This window comes from Pygocentrus nattereri, chromosome 18 (genome assembly GCF_015220715.1).
Source record: "Pygocentrus nattereri isolate fPygNat1 chromosome 18, fPygNat1.pri, whole genome shotgun sequence".
NCBI classification, from domain to species: domain Eukaryota; kingdom Metazoa; phylum Chordata; class Actinopteri; order Characiformes; family Serrasalmidae; genus Pygocentrus; species Pygocentrus nattereri.
The window spans coordinates 14,135,870-14,152,073 of NC_051228.1; the positions used below are offsets into that span (position 1 = coordinate 14,135,870).

General features: G+C 39.2%; 3 protein-coding genes across 5 annotated transcripts in view; 2 read left to right on the plus strand and 1 right to left on the minus strand.

The window, feature by feature from the left end:
- Positions 1-1,559: 1,559 nt before the first annotated feature.
- crybb1 (crystallin, beta B1) lies at positions 1,560-14,304 on the minus strand. 3 transcript variants are annotated; one of them, XM_037547017.1, is made up of 6 exons: positions 14,167-14,304; positions 3,240-3,372; positions 2,876-2,994; positions 2,484-2,616; positions 2,059-2,201; positions 1,560-1,908 (listed from the first exon to the last, which is right to left on the minus strand). In XM_037547017.1, the coding sequence occupies exons 2-6, from the start codon at positions 3,309-3,311 to the stop codon at positions 1,731-1,733; spliced, it is 645 nt and encodes a 214-aa protein (XP_037402914.1). In that variant the 5' UTR covers positions 3,312-3,372; positions 14,167-14,304; the 3' UTR covers positions 1,560-1,730. The 3 variants fall into 3 exon arrangements, with proteins under 3 accessions (XP_037402914.1, XP_037402913.1, XP_017549072.1); XM_037547016.1 differs by having other exon boundaries at positions 3,229-3,372; XM_017693583.2 differs by lacking the exon at positions 14,167-14,304 and adding an exon at positions 3,726-3,831 and having other exon boundaries at positions 3,229-3,372.
- Positions 8,171-11,305, plus strand: cryba4 (crystallin, beta A4). The gene is made up of 6 exons (XM_017693584.1): positions 8,171-8,192; positions 8,876-8,919; positions 9,124-9,242; positions 10,016-10,157; positions 10,779-10,921; positions 11,073-11,305. The coding sequence occupies exons 2-6, from the start codon at positions 8,881-8,883 to the stop codon at positions 11,218-11,220; spliced, it is 591 nt and encodes a 196-aa protein (XP_017549073.1). The 5' UTR covers positions 8,171-8,192; positions 8,876-8,880; the 3' UTR covers positions 11,221-11,305.
- grk3 (G protein-coupled receptor kinase 3) overlaps positions 12,181-16,204 on the plus strand; it is a 57,470-nt gene continuing 53,446 nt past the window's right edge. The window contains exon 1 of the mRNA XM_017693761.2: positions 12,181-14,529. Coding sequence (XP_017549250.1) covers positions 14,417-14,529 — 113 coding nt within the window. The 5' untranslated portion in view covers positions 12,181-14,416. The remainder of the gene's footprint in view (positions 14,530-16,204) is intronic.

A 16,204-nucleotide genomic window follows, 5' to 3' on the forward strand; every position in this document is an offset into this window, starting at 1 on the left:
CTTTTCTTTTCTAATGAAAAATTTAAATGGCAGCTATTGGTAATGAATGATATGTGGACATATTGCAATAAGGAGAATTAGGGTAAAAAAAAAACCAAACTTTAAAATACTATTGTGACACCCCGATCTGCGTGAGGTGCTACACTCTGGGCTAAAAATGGACTGCTGTAGTACTAGTTGTTGTCAGTGTTCCAAATAGCATAGTGTGTACTGTACACTGTACCAGCACTGTATACAGCATGCTACTTTCTGTAGTAGTATACTGAACTATGAAGCTGTGTACTATACTAAAGGGAAGAAATGCGATTATCCTGCCACCATCATGGACTGAGCCAATCAGACCATCTTAAGACCTGCCCCATTTTCCTCAGCCCTCTAATCAAAGCTAATCAAATCAATTGTTGCTAGCCACTTTTAGTGTTTTTATACTTTGATCAAGTCATTCCATACAGACAGCAGGATGCTGTTTTATCTTCAAAGCTAACAATAAACTTTAAAAAATTTAAGCTTTGGTTTCACCTTTGTGGTAAACATGTTTCCCTCTGTAGTGTCATCTCATTATCATTTCACTGGAAGTGGGTAATAGGAGCTAGTTTGACTGAACAATAAGCAGTGTGGCTCCACATGCAAGCCTGAAAAGCTAATGCTGAACTTAAACTTAAATAGACAGAGTAAGCAAACCCACCTCAAGACCAGCTGAGAAAACTGGTGGGACTTCAGCATCAATGAGTGCAAATAAATTTCTTTCATCTTGCCGTTTTTAACATCTGGAAATATTTAATCCATGGCTATTAAAGATATCCAGGCAATTACATCTCCTTGAAATCACAACATTGACTTTTGGGATGCTCTATATTTTTATATTTGGGATGCTCTTTATATGTTTTCCTGGAGCAGTATGCCAGCCGGGTATCTTTGACATACTGGTGAAACTCATGTTGGCCACATAGTCCATACTACTTAATACATTTGGGTACAAGCAGTAGGCAAGCAGCATGTAGTAGGCTATTTTAAAAACTGTTGTTGTGTTTGTGGAGGGTGGGCTTTGTGTGCGTGTTTGTTGACCCTCCATGTGTGTGATGTCCTCCTGAGTTACCACATCTCTGGGTTTCTGTTGGATTAGTGCTGGGTTGGGGAGATCTTTGAAGTACTTGTTTGATAAAAGAGCATTTATGGGTGCAAAAATGTTCTTTGCTACACTGGTGCCACAGTACAGCATATGCTTTATCTATGTGATGCTTAGGACATTCAAATATTTATTGACATGTTTTGAAGCAGGTTTTTTAGGATGACCCATCTTGAACTATGTTTCTTACATGTGCAAATGGTAATAATAATTTGCTAAATACTATGTTTATCAAGTAAATCTTTTGATTCATGATATTTAATATTGTTTTTATTCAGTTCCAGTTATGTGCCCCTGAAAAGATATAAGATCAAATGTATTGGACTTCATTCTTTCCCAAAAAAAAAGAAAGAAAGCTACTTTAAGACTATCAAATTTGCCCAACAAGAATAGCCTACCAATAGTTTAAATAAAAAAAACTCTGCGTAGAAAGTCAATTTTCCAAAACATGTTTATTATTGGCATCATAAAAAGAGAGTCAGATGTCTGGTACAATTTATATCAATCTATTCTCAGGGAGAGTCAGAGGGAAGGTTTGGGAGAGGGGATAAAAAGCGCCATGAGAAGGCTAGTTTTTCTGCCACAGGTCTGTAGGAGGACTGTTTCACTGTTTAGCAGCGGTCAAGGTGAAGCAACCGCGCTGGTGGAACTGCATGTCCCTCACACGGCGCATGGACTGAATCTGTGGCTGGAAGGCACAAAACTCATTGTAGTGTCTGTAGTCGCCGCACTCAAACAGATACTGGTAGCCTCTGTAGCCAGGGTACTGGTATCCCACCCAACTAAATTAGGAAATAGAGAATGTGTCAGTATTCACATAACAAAATGAGGCATTTTAAGAGTTATTGTTTTGGACTTGTGATGTGTGAAAAACTTTGTAGTGATTCTGCCTTGAATGATGTTGAGCTTTATTACAAATTGGTGATACTCACGCTCCACCAGGAACTCTCACGCTGCCCACTCTGTCACAGAAACCGTGCGCCCAGAGGGTAGGGACATCATCCTCCTGGATCTCCATCTTGTTGCCCTGGAAGTCAGGAAACTCGTACAGGCAGATCTTGTGCTCCATGGGGTCCTTTATTGTGGAACAGAAAAGAGGTTTAAAGTGAGAAGATAAATAAAGGCAAGTATTTATGGGACAGAGTGCTGAGTTCTTAAAAACTTTTCTAACTGTTCTTGGCTTGGAGATGCAGTTCCAGGAATAAATCATAATTAAAATCAGATGGAAATTCTTTAAACTTTTTAAAAAAAAGTTCTTCACACTTGCAAAGACCCACCCATTAGAACCCTTCATGATTATTTTATGGCAACACTCCAAATAACCCACCTCTATTTTAAAGATTGTGTTGTGTCTTACCATGCGGATGGGCCTGAGGGACATGAGACAGTCACTGCGGTAGCTGTTTGACCAGGTATCCCAGCGAGGATACTCTCCCTTCTCCAGGATGAACATCTCCCCACGGAAGTTAGTCTGCTCAAAGGCAACAAAGCTGAAGAGAAAGACAACAGGGAGAGGGGAGTCCAAGACAGAAATTTACAAGGAATGTCATCAGGTGGCCAAGGTCATAAGAGAAAAGAGCAGAGGAACAATGACATAAATACAAGATGAAAAACAGCACTGTCAAAATGCAGTATTTATAAAAGAAAGTAACTACTATGGCCATCTTGGCTGTTGTTTTCACTTCAGCTATCAAGATAAACATTCAGGAGACATTTCATAAATAGAAAGTGATCTAGTCTGTAACTTACGGGCCGCACTCCACAATGATACTGCGGACTCTGTCCATGCCACGGTCACAAACGTTCATGCACTCATTCTGGACCTCCATCATCCTGCCCTGGAAGTTCTCCTGGTCAAACAGCATGATCTGTGGGAGAAGGTGTAAAGATTTATCCACTATAGTCCACAGATATGTAAATGCACAAAACACTTACCCTGTCAAACATATATTGGACTTTTTCAGTTCAGGATTTCTTTTAGATAAATGATACTGAGTAACTTGCATCTGAGATACAATCAACAATACAGTTTTATCTTGATTGTAGTCAGAAAATAATTCTAGTTAAAATGGTGGCAGAAGCATTTGAACTAAAGTACTTACTCTGTAGTTACCCATGGCGGGATCTCCAGTCTTGGTGGCCTTGCTGGAGGGAGCAGGGGCAGGAGTTCCCTTGTCCTTGGCATCAGTGCCCTGGTTGGAGGTGGACTTGGCAGTCTGAGACATGGTGATGGGGTTCAAAAGAGTCTGTGGGATAGAGCAAAGAGTAGAAAAGGCCATGGGACTTAATGGATGAACTCCAAACATCCATAGTGGGCCAACAAATAAATGGGAGAGGGTTGATCCTTGTAAAGACCCAGTAAATATAGATGGAGATGGAATGAGTCATGATAGGATTTGGGTTATATATTTCAAATGGCAGATACCATTGCCTAAATTAAGAAAAGAAATGTGATCCAGAGCAGCTAAATGATCTATTGCTTCCATGAATTATGATTGCCCTCAAAACTAAGGCACAGGGTGATTGGACTCCCAACTGGAGAATGAGTGGGAACAGTGCCCTTTTTTGCTGGATCCATTTGCGCTTGCTGGCTGCTTACCTGCTTGAGTACAGCTGTGCCGTGCGGAGCTGGCTGGCTCGTGCTGCCCCCTCAGTCCTGTGCCTCATCTTTTATACTCTGGCAAGGGGAGTATGGAGGGGCTTGGCATACAATAGAAACACCCCCGTCATCAGAGTTGGTTTGTGCTAAAGCCATAGGGTCATCCCATTGCCCAGAAAGCTCTGCCCCATTGTCTGTAAGCACTTTACTGTCAATGGAAAGCCCTGACAATGGCACTTTCCTCTACATGGTAGTGCTGTACACCATAGGTTGCTTATGGACAAGAAGAATGTGTAGGCCATAGGTTAGGATGTACTAATCCTTTTCCCTATGCCGTCTCCCTGTGCTGCTCTAAGTTTGACTAAGAGCATCTGCTTTGGTAAAATTTTTGATCCTGAAAGACTTTTCCAAACAGAAAATATAACTGCTGAACAGGTTAATACATTTAGAAAATTAAAATAAATACTATGGATAAAATAGATTTGAAGGAAATTGCAGAAATTTGACCCTGTTTAACTGTTCATTATTCCTCTTAGTTTACTAATCAGAAAATCTCAAGTCTTAAATAGCTGGCTTACATGTTCTCATCTATTTTGGAGTGGTGCTATTTGTGGAAGGGCCGCATTGTTGTACAGAATGTAAGGATGTTGTTGCAAACACTGAAGGACAATTTATAAGATGATTAAATAGAATTTTAACTTTCATTTGAACACTGATTTCACTGCTTTTTTTAGATTACTATTTTGGTATTATGTTATAGACTATTATGTTATAGACTATAGTTGTATTCTACACTTACCAGGTGGACCATGTGACTTAACAACAAATGTATGAGACTTGCCTTCCTGCGAGAATATCTAAGCAACACCAGTTTTCAGTTTAGAGGAAAACAATTACAACACCTAGAAATTAAAGTTATATCACAAGAAAGCTAGATAAATAGAGGCAAAAGTAACTAAAATAATATGGAAACAGCATTAATACAGTAGTTTTAAATGTAAAAATAAAACATGTTTCACATGTTTCTATGCAGAAATGTACACTGTAGGTACTTTAAAAACATATCGCAGATATAGAACAAAACATTGTATCTCCATTTTTGTCATTTTTCAGTTTTTGACATAATTTTAAAAGCCTTTATTTTCCTTTTCATTGTGTCCAAATTTCATGATGAATGGATTAAAAAAATGGCTAAAAATTGCTTGCAAAGAAGTCTGGTTACATCGAGTTATGTTAAAAATATGTATTTCTCCGTCTTCTGTAATGTTATCGTTTTGGAGATAGAAGGTTTTGTTTAGACAGCAACAATATTTGCATATACTGAATGAAATCAATATATAGAGTGGAGTATAGCATAGTTGTGTTTGCAATGTAATTATTGTGCTCAGCTAGAATTTGAAAGCTAGTGTATACAATGCTTAAGTAAGGCTGTAAACCAAGATATACATTGTTATTATTGCTGTTGTAATGTTGGAAGAGATGAAGGAAATTAATCTAGAAGAGTTACTAAACAAAAAAGGAACACTAATGACAAAATGGATAGCAAATATATAACCAAAACAGGGCCTGTAACAACACAACACCAAGCACACAACCAGGGGTTATACACATTGTTGTACAATAAACACACAGGGAACAAACCGGAAACACCTGAGGCTATGAGAGGGCAGGACTAAAGACTACAAACAGGTGAGACAGACAACAAGCAGGCAGGACTGGGAGGAGTCAAAGACCAGAACAACAGCACATGGGCCACATAAACAAAAGCACATGGAACAACAAGACACATAGGAAAAATGAATAAAGGCAGACACAGACAGAAACATGGAAAGACAAAAGAGGGCAAGACAGCATGGTAGTGGTTATATTGCAAAAAAAAACATGAATTGAGCAATGGAGAAGTATGAAGCATGAATAAGGTTACATGTTTGAACACATAACTAATTCCCTAGAATGTAAAACATACAGTACAGCTGTATCTACATTGTGAAAATTATTTGTTGTTTTAACTTAAAAAAATAAGTAACCAGTTTGTCTTATAATTTTGAGGTAATGGAACTTCTAATTGTATCATGTTAACGTATCAAAAGTCTTCTGGTTTTATTTGGAATTCATTGAACTCAAAATTTGAATGCAGTCAGGTTACTAACTTTAAGTTAAAACACAATTTTTTACTAGTGTAGGAGGAGCTGAGTATTAGCCATAGCACAACTGATGGAAGTGTGTTTAAGTATTTACTAAAGCTTAATATTTTATTCTTAAGAATACTGTTTTACCCTTTAGTTTAACATGGGCTAACATTATTTAGATAGACCACTGTACATGACTTACAGCATTTAACTTTATTTACCTTAACCTTAAACCTTGACTATACCCTTTAACATCAGCTCATGGCCTAACCCTCACCCTTGTCCAAAATCTAACACTGATGAAAATCAACGTTCAATAGACCATTTGTCAATGCTTTTACATGTATAAATATTTTATTGAGGCCAAGTAAAAGGAGAGCAAATATGGTTACAAAAGGGCATATTAAAACTTAATCAAGGGATACTACATTTAACTGATAACAAGATATGGCATAAAAAGAAAATAAAAAACAACAAACATAACACTTTATCAAGAAGGTGGCAGTATCCTCAAACTGGAATAGAAATGGAACACAGAAATGTAATATATGAAATGGAATACAGCATGTACAGTTACACATTTATTGATACAAAAAATGATTACAGCACAGTAGACAGGTAATTAATGTTTTCATTTTCATATACAATTTAGTATTGATTGCCATATTCTAGCAAAAGCTTCTTATCAGCTAGAGTGTATCCTATTAGCTCCTCGGCACCTAAAGTACCGTGCAAAAGTCAAAGATTACCCTTCATTTATGTAATTTCCTGTCAAAGTGGCCATTAAGTACAAGTCAAGAAAACAGCAGAAAACATATATGTAACAGAAAATTACACAGAAGCCTCAATACTTAAATGTAATAACATTTTTTCAGCATTTAGTGTATCCACCCTTTGTCTTTCTTACAGGCTCCATTCTTTTCAGAGGACTTCAGGCTCATTCTGCAGGGATATTTTTCCATACCTCCAAGTGGATGCATGTTCTGCTCCTCACGGTCCAAGTAATCCTAAACACATTCAGTGATGTCAATCAATTATTCTATGCAAGTTTTCCTCGCTTTTTCTGTTTCTTTTTCTCTGTCTTGACAGCTACACATCATGTCAGCCCCACAGTATTGAGTTATTCTCTAACAGTGAAAGGATGGATGGAAGAACCGGAGCATTTTATTTTCATATCTGAAGCAAATATGGAGCTTGATTCTCTCCTATCCCTCAATGATGAAATATATGAGTACTGTTTATCTGATGGTTACAGGTTTGGTGGTCTCATTTTCATCAGTGCCGTTTTCATTATATCTTTAATAATTCTTATACAAGTTTAAACAGTTTTTTCCACTTATTTCATTTTTCTTATGCTAGTGGATTTTCTTATATTAACTCTACTCAAAGGTATAAATAATCATTTGTACTTAAATGCTGTTTTGACTGGACGTTAGTAGACTGAAAGGTGATTTCTGACTTTTGCATGTGTGCATGTATTAATAGCAAGATCAGCCTATATGTTTATATAAAAAGAGAAGTGGAAATTAATTACAGTAAATGTGCACAAAAACTGTAGCCACAATTAAACATATATTTGAATCTATTCACTTAAAAATTACCAAAATGTTTGGCTAGCTAAGGTTATTCAATGCCAAGTTTGCTAGTATTTGAACTTCTCATGAATGCTATTTTGATCTAGAGAAAATCATTGTAAATCAAACCATGAGTAAAATATCACCTCCCATAAATTTCCTTTTGCTTTCTTGGAACCTTTGCTAAATCCCTGTGGATGTGCGTTTTGTGGTCCTAGAAATGGAAAGAGTAGAAAGTTATTTCAAATCACTTGTTTTTAGCAGTTTTATTACAGTAAGCTCTCTATGATGCATGTTACAGCATGGAGGGCTAATGGTAACCTCCCCTCACTCAGACATTGTTTTCAGTGGGGCGCACTTGTGTGTATATTCACAGAGCAACAATGATCGTGACCTCCCCATTGAAGCACTTGGCTGCAGAGCAAAGACAATACGTGAGAAAGCCTCAGCTCCACCTTTTCATCCTCCACATGCCATTCTCACAGTCTTTCTGGGCCAGGATGTTCATGCAACATGTGTCCTGCATATATGTATCTTGTGTCTCGGCTACCATGGAAACCCCAGCGTGGACATAGTGTGGTGTTTGCACTTCTGCTGCTCTATAGATTTAACCCCTCCTTTGTCAAACACAATGCCCGGGCCCCTCCCTTGCTGCTGAGCCGGGGCTTTTAGCTGGGCCCTTTGCCAGGGGAGGCTTTAAAAGGGTAGACACGCGTGCCAGGTTTCACTCTCTCATCAGGACGTCCCAAGGCCATCGAAGCGAGGTGAGTTCTCTTCGCTCTCTCCTCGGCTCCCCTCCCCTGGTCAACAGCCACTTTCTGTCCCCACCTCCCTTATATGAATGCACTGTGCAGCCAGCCCAGTGGCTAGGCAAGGATGGAGTGAGTGAGGAGCAGCATCTAGTGCCTGTAGGCTCATTGTAACTTGACATAGTTCTTGTCCGGGTCTTTAAATAACTTGGAAATGCTTTCAAACAGGCATACAGGCAGGCACTACTATTCATTTAGCCAAAAAGGCATGCTTTTCCCTCAAATGATAAAAGTGAGGGAATCAGTTCATGCTTGTAGGCATATGAATTTTTTATGACACAAAGGCTTAATTTAGCTGGTCATCTACTTGCATGTTGGTAGCAGTATTTAAAGGCTATGAGTAATTTGTTTCATTGGCTGTTACTGATGCTTTTGCCCTATGGTAGTCATGTATACTAATTATATGAAGATGCCATGCCATGCACACATGTGTGCAGTCCTCTTGCATTTATTAGCACAGTGTTTTATGCTGGTGTGTTTCTTACCATTACAAGTATTACCAGTAATACATGACATGACAAGGGACTTAGAGATACTAATTTGTCCTTTTGCAAGAAAACCCCAAAAAATGTGAATCTGTGAAAAAAGAAATGATGATTTGCTTATATTACACTTATATACATATATTTTTGCTACAGCCAAGATGTCTCACCATTGTACCAAGTTCTCTGGCCACTGGAAGGTATGCTTGCTAATTTGTCATGTTACCAAATAATATAATTCGTAGACTTCAAGTCTGGTAAATAAAAAAATATCTGTCAGAGGTCCACTATATGCTTATCTCTAGGCATATAGCAAATTAAGCCTATGACAGTAATGCTTCAGTCTGATTAGTCATCTCCAAAATGCGCGTCTTTTTTAAAGGTGCCCAACCTCTATCTTCCAGATCATCGTATATGATGAGGAGTGCTTCCAGGGCCGCCATCATGAGTTCACCTCAGAGTGTTGCAATGTTATGGAGTTTGGCTTTGAGAGTGTTCGCTCACTGAGGGTAGAGAGTGGAGCGTAAGTGCATGTCACAGTGTTTTGTGCCATTTGGTTATTTATTATTGGGAGTGCTGCCATGGTACATTTCTTAGAAAACTAAATCTGTAACTACACATTGATTTCATCTTAACCTGCAAATTGACATTTACGGCATTTGGAAGATGCTTTTATCCAGAGCAACTTACAGTTTGATCATTTTGCACAGGTAGGCCAAGGTGGGGTTAGGAGTCTTGCCCAAGGACTCTTAATGGTATGGTGTAGGGTGTTTGAACCCCAGTCTACAGTGAAGAAGGCAGAAGTGTTAACCACTACACTATACCCACCACCAGTCAGAGTGTGGAGGATCACAGCTCTGCAGAGATTAGTCCTTTTTCTCCTTTAGCATACTTAATGCAACTCATGAATGCCTTGTCAATTAGCTGTTGATTGATTCAGGTGTGTTTAATGAAGTAGAATGCAAAACTCTGCAGTGCTGTGGCCTTCCAAGATAGGAGTCTGACACCTCTGATTGGAGTTATATAGTTAGCATGAGGAATTAAAGTGCAGTCACTAAAGTACATTCAGATCCTTGTAATTCAACAGGTTTAAAGCTATGGGACATAGCAGCCGTTTGAGTAATCTGGGTTTATGTGACAAAGGAAAATATAAGGAAGAGTGCTTGCATGTAGAATGTGTTTTGGCAGGACTAAGTTGTGAACTAAGACACAAGGGTATTATCTAGCTTAATGATACTGAAAAATCCTTGCTAAATCCTTGGCCTGCTTCTTCTTCTAATAAGTAACTCTTCATAGGTGGGTGGGCTATGAGCACCCCTCTTATCAGGGCCAGCAGTTTGTGCTGGAGCGAGGAGAGTACCCTCAGTGTGATGCCTTTGGAGGAAGCAATGCTTACCACATTGAGAGGATGACCTCCTTCAGGCCTATCTCCTGTGCTGTAAGTTTTCAAAGCCCAATCACTGTTTTATTCTGAGCTTTCGTATAGACCCACGTTTCATCTTCTAAGGTAAATGAAACAGATATGAGCTGAACCTGCTTAATCTTTTGATTATTTTTTTAGTCCTCTTGAGCTTGAGCATGTAATTACAAATATACAATATTTTTGATAAACAATGCTGAGTGTGACAACTATGTGATAAATTACTGGATATTCTCCCTACTTTAATCAGTGATTCCTGTAATTTGTCATTTAGTTATTAGACAGGATCATACTCTGAATTTTTCTGCATATTTACAGTAACATGCTCTTCAGTACAAGAAGACTCATCTCATTTTATTTTTAGGTGCCATTAGTTCTGACTACACAATCTAACCGGCTAAAAATCATTGTATAGTGTTAAACCTGATAACAGCATGTTTTTCTCCATATTTATGTCATTCCAGCGACCACTGGTTGCTAAGTAGCAACAATAGTTGCTTTATTCTAAGATGCCGGAAATAGTTTTTTTTGGGCAACTTATAAAAAAAAAACAGATTTGAAACAGTCTTTGAGACTTCTCTGTTTTACTTTTTCTCCTCTTGTTTACTATTTACTCTTCATGTATTCTTACCATTAAAGAACCACAGGGAGTGCAGAATGACAATCTATGAGAGGGAGAACTACCTGGGTCGTAAAGGAGAGCTAAGCGATGACTACCCCTCACTGCAGGCCATGGGCTGGTGCAACAATGAAGTGGGGTCCATGCGCATCCACTCTGGAGCGTGAGTATTTGTTCTATATGCTTACATTTATTGTGCTTATGATCTTGCTTTATCACTCGCAGCCAATGGTCTGCTTTCACGTAAAGCATGTGAGATTTGGTTTAGGCTTTTCATTTGTAATCCCTGTTTTTCTGTCTTCTTTTTCCCATAGTTTTGTCTGCTACCAGTACCCTGGCTACCGTGGATACCAGTACATCATGGAGTGTGACCGTCACGTTGGGGAGTACAAACACTTCAGGGAGTTTGGCTCTCACTGTCAGACTCCTCAGATCCAGTCCATCCGCCGTATCCAGCAGTAACCCAACCTTCTCTGCCTCTTACCCCTCAAAAAACTCTTATCCCCCTATTGCCCAGTGCTGAATAAACCGTCTTTCTTAAACTTCACCGACCTCTTGGTATTTGTCAACTTCTGTCAATTGCTCCAAACTTTAGGTTAAAATTGATACATCAGATCCATATTTTACTCTACCTTAGAGATAGTAGGGCATTCAATTTTAGTTTGTCATCATCGAAATAAAACACAAATACAGAATACAGAAAGCACCCACAGGCAATATCTGGAATTGTATTTGTTCTAAACTATTTTCTCCAAAATGTCAAAGAACTGGTGCATTACCACAACTGGCGCTTGCTGCTGTAATCTGTCTGTGGACGTTTGTGCTTTAAAGCAGTAGTTCTCCATCCCAGCCTCGGAGACCCCATTTCACGTTCTCACGGATTTAGCATATTAGACCCGATTTATAGATGATCTGATAGTTCTGTTAGAACGAGGGAAACAGAAAACTGCAAGAATACAGAGTCTCCAAGAATGGAACAGCGAATCATTGGCTTAAATGTGACTTGCATGAATTTTCCATCAGAGGGAGCCATATTGTCAAAAGCCAAAATACACACCACGCTTTGTAAAAGCACATGCCATACAGTAGGTTTAAGAATTAAGATGAAGCCAACACAGAATAGATGAAAACATCAAAAAATCAGCGAAATCAATTAAATTAGTGACAATGGAAATCAATGAAAAGCAGCAAAAATAAGGGGCATAAGTTGATTAATGTTTTTCTTAGTTTCTTCCAAGTTTAGACCTACATAGGACATCGTCTAAGTTTAAAAACGAACGTATTGTGTTTTAAGATACAACGAGGGTTTCTTTAGCTAATATGGCGCTTTTTGTTAGACTCCCACACTCCACTCGACGGTGCTCCAGTGCCGTGTTTTACAGCGTGTTTGCGCGGAGAGGAAGTGCAGCTCCCAACGCAGCTACCCGTCCACGAACAGCAGTAGAGAAACCACTTCACGACGAACGGAGGCTAGAGCGAGGTCTTTAAGCAAGCAGATACGAACGGAGTCCTTTAGATAGCTACTTTCGTCAGGATAAGGAGACAAAATATCGGGGCATTGTTTTCGTTTTGGAGACTTAATACAAGCGGACTAAGCGCAAATCGTCTGAGATTGTACGGATTTTTATAAATTATGCCGGACGACTGTGTACTGTTGGAAGACTATTTCAGCCACCCGAATGCGGATGCGTTATGCTAACGGCAGACTCGGGGGTTTCTTGAAGATGAGAAGCAAATATACAGATGGTTTATTTTTTTGTTGATGAATGTACAGTGAAAGCTGGATGTGTTACAATTTAAGATGTTACCTTGACACGACTTCTAATTTAATATTGTAAGAGCCCAACAGCATAGACATAAGTGTTTCGTTAGTTAGCTAACCTACCTAGCCAGCTAAGAGGCGGGTGTCGCTTCTAAGATAGACAGCTAAGCGTGTTAGCCATGAAAATGTTCCGCAAGTGTTAGTTTGTAGTTTTAGAGTACTTAAAAGTTTGTCTAGCCAGGGACATTGCTGCTGCGGTCAACGTTGCTTTGGCTAGCTAACTAACAAAGTCAGTTTTGCGTGTGCTGACAGCGTACAGTTTGGCGTTGAACACAAACCTGCAGGGGCACGTTTTAATGCATGCTTCATAGGATTTTTTGTGAGAAACTCGCAAAGCAAGCTAACGTTTTGCTGGCTATCTGGCTAATTTCCTTTTCGAGCGCCCCCTCCCCCTCCATCAGGTAGCCAGTCATAAAGCAATAATATAAAGCGAAAACGTTAGTTGGCGCGGCATACCATTCAGGAAAAGGCCTTATAAAGCTAATACTACAGAGTATTGTGGTCTAATCGATATGTGATGAGATTGTTGGAACTGTAAGACGATTTAAGCTACAACTTTGTGTCACTTATTTTTAGCGAGGTTTCTTAGCGGCTTGTGAGCTTTAGCATTTAGTTTGTAAATAGCCAGTTTGGTTGAGCTTGTAACGTTAACCTACTTGTCCTTCCTCACGGACTCAATTGGTCGGACGAACAGTTGTCGTAACAACACCCTTCTCTGTTGTCAACCAAGAAAATGGAGAAGCGGTAGCGTTAGCTGGCTTGAAAGTCGAGATGCAGTTGCTAGCTAGTACAATTTTGTGAAAGTTGCAGTTAATGCCTGTTAATGCTTAGGTAGTGGCTGTTAAACCAGTCAGCTTACACGCCTGTTTCGCTACCTTTGCAAAACAGGATAGTTAGCGAGCTAGCTTAGCTAGTTAACCAGATTGCGTCGCCTCGACATAGCCTTTATTTTATTTTATTTTTTTTTCAGCAAGGTCTGGTCCGTAACCCACAGGAAACTAACATTGGCTCCGTCTTTGGCAGAGAAGTAATTTATCGGAAGGAGAAGAACATTTAGTCTGCCGTGAGCTGGTACATTTGGCATTGTCTTGTCTTTAAATTCACTGAAATTTTGAGCACATTGTAGTTGCCCATACGTTTTTGTAAATCCTTGTGGCGAGCTGGCTTGCTCTTGATTTTAGCATAACTTTAAGCTCTGAACTTCCTTTTAAGAATACGGATGTTATAGTTGTGTTCACTGTTAATCAGATTGGATTTTACTGTGCGCTATTTTTGCACCGCATCAAAATTTAAGAGATCCGGATGTTAGAAGAGGACTTCAGTTTATGTCAGGGTTGCATAGGCTAGCTATATTAGCTAGCTAGCTAACAATATTTTCATGTGTGAATTTACGTTTGCTCACTTAGCTCGATTTTGACAGTCATAACCAGCAGGTGGGTTCTCGCAGTAAGCTCGATGTGAAAGGGGGTGGGGGCCGAAGAAGAAAAATCGAATCAATAGTATCCATACTCTTATAGTATCTAACTGCGATTATTTTGGAATTGTTGCCCTTTTGTTCATACATTTTTTTAAACGAAGCAACTAACCAGCAGACGCCGCTTGCCGTAGAGACGCTGTCTTTTTCCCCTCTTCGCGTGAATCTTGTATTATCTGTCACAATGACTGTTTTTTGAGATCGGAAAACCGTCAGGCTCGACTCCATGCTCACTCCGGACTCCCGCATTGCCGCTGCCGTCGAGCTATTTTGCTGTTGATTCCACCGCCTTCTCATATTTGATTCCCACCGAACCTTTCTGCGCCTGGTTCTGTATCGATTCGGTCGACCCGGGGTTGAAGATGGCGGACCTAGAAGCAGTTCTCGCCGATGTCAGCTATTTGATGGCGATGGAGAAGAGTAAATCTACTCCAGCGGCCCGGGCGAGTAAGAAAATCATCCTACCCGAACCCAGGTAGGTTAACTAAGATTAATCAAACATCTGCCAACTGTAACCACATTCATGTCTTGCCTTCAACGGTTGCTTTAACCTGACTGCTTTATAGCTGTACGTGTCAACATGTATTTATGCTGCTGTTTACTTGTAAAATGTAAGCATTGCTAATTTCAAGCTCGTAGTATACCGACCAACCTATTGGTTTACCTCTGTACGGTCTTGTATCTGCCGTACATAGTGGAGCTCAAAGCAGAGGCCTTTATGCACGTTGTTAACGAATGGCCAGAGCAGTGAGCAACAGACTCCCAGTTTGACAGTGTTCATCATTGATTATTTTAAAACTGTTATTTTTTTTTAAAGTGCACTTTTTCTGTGTAACATTTTCCACCAGTAACTCAGTGAAATGGCTGAAGCATTTTGCATTAGAAGTGGTGACCTTTTTTCAGCAGTTAATCATATGAGCTTAAGATTTTTTCAATGCAGTTTGAGTTAACCCACTGTATAGACTAATGGACAAATTTGTTTATGCGATGATATGATCCTCTTTGGCCTGCTATTATGACATTAATCAAATTGGTTGAATGTCTAATCCTCTTTTGATCTCTGACTCTCACTTCTGCCATTTAATGTGTGATCTTTGTGAAAATTATGGTCACCCTAAGCAGCAGAATGCAACTTATTGCAATCCATGAGATGATTCCTTATATGCATTTTATTTTCCTTTCTGAAAATATCATGGGCAGGTAAAACAGTAATTCATTTCACCTCACTTTCGCCACAAGCCATGAGAGTGAATGTTAACCAGCTCTTGGTTATATCGCTGCTGTATACTTTGAAAGGAAGTGGTTGAAACATCACGTTCACTACGTATTAGGTATGGGAATCACTGTCTCATCAATGATGCAATGTGCATCATAATACAAGGCAGTTTGACATGCTAGTTAATATCATTAGCTTCTGAGAAATGTTGCAAAACAATACAAAGAACTGCAGTGTGATATGGCAAGGTTATATATTGTCAAAAGCAGTAATGCTCATCTTGTCACAGTTTAAAGGGCAATATTTATACATAATTACATTTTATATCCCAGTAGATAAATAGCTATATTATTCAAGTCCAAAGTTATATTGTGAACATTTACTAATTCCAAAAGCATACTTTTTTTCCCTCAGTAGAGGTTGATTTTTCAACACTTGGACAATTTTTCAGAACAATGAACCTTGTTCTGAAAAAAACTGCACCCCACATATCTAATCCATGGCATTCATGACCTAAAGGTGTTACTGCTTTGTAGATTATATGAATTTAAAAAGACTTATCAGGAGTGCCAGACTTTCAGTTAAATCTGAAACATTCCGCAATTTTAATTTAAAGCAAGCATCTTGTATACCTCACACCCTATAGAGCTAGAACATCCACACCGTCTGTCTTTATTTAAGTTTAACGTAGCATGCTACACAAACGGCGGTGGGCGTGTTGACTGACTCATGACTTCACTCGGACACGATTTATGGCTTAGGAAATTTGTAAAACTACTGTTACAAATCTGCAAAAACTAATTCCATTAGGACTGTGATCATTAATGCAGCAAACCAATAAAACCTGTTATTTCTAACCCTACATGTGTGACTTTGCCTGTCATTTTTGCTACGGTCATTACTGTAGTGCTGTTTTGCAGCTTGCATTGGCATC

Bases quoted from the DNA above. Each gene is read 5' to 3' on its own strand.
- crybb1 (XM_037547016.1), bottom strand. From the start codon at position 3,351: ATGTCTCAGACTGCCAAGTCCACCTCCAACCAGGGCACTGATGCCAAG. The intron at 2,617-2,875 runs GTAAGTTACAGA...CTTTCTCTTCAG, and splicing joins ATCATTGTGGAGTGCGGCCC to CTTTGTTGCCTTTGAGCAGA. The intron at 1,909-2,058 runs GTGAGTATCACC...TTCCTAATTTAG, and splicing joins GTGAGAGTTCCTGGTGGAGC to TTGGGTGGGATACCAGTACC.
- cryba4 (XM_017693584.1), top strand. From the start codon at position 8,881: ATGTCTCACCATTGTACCAAGTTCTCTGGCCACTGGAAG. The intron at 9,243-10,015 runs GTAAGTGCATGT...AACTCTTCATAG, and splicing joins CTGAGGGTAGAGAGTGGAGC to GTGGGTGGGCTATGAGCACC. The intron at 10,922-11,072 runs GTGAGTATTTGT...TTTTTCCCATAG, and splicing joins ATGCGCATCCACTCTGGAGC to TTTTGTCTGCTACCAGTACC.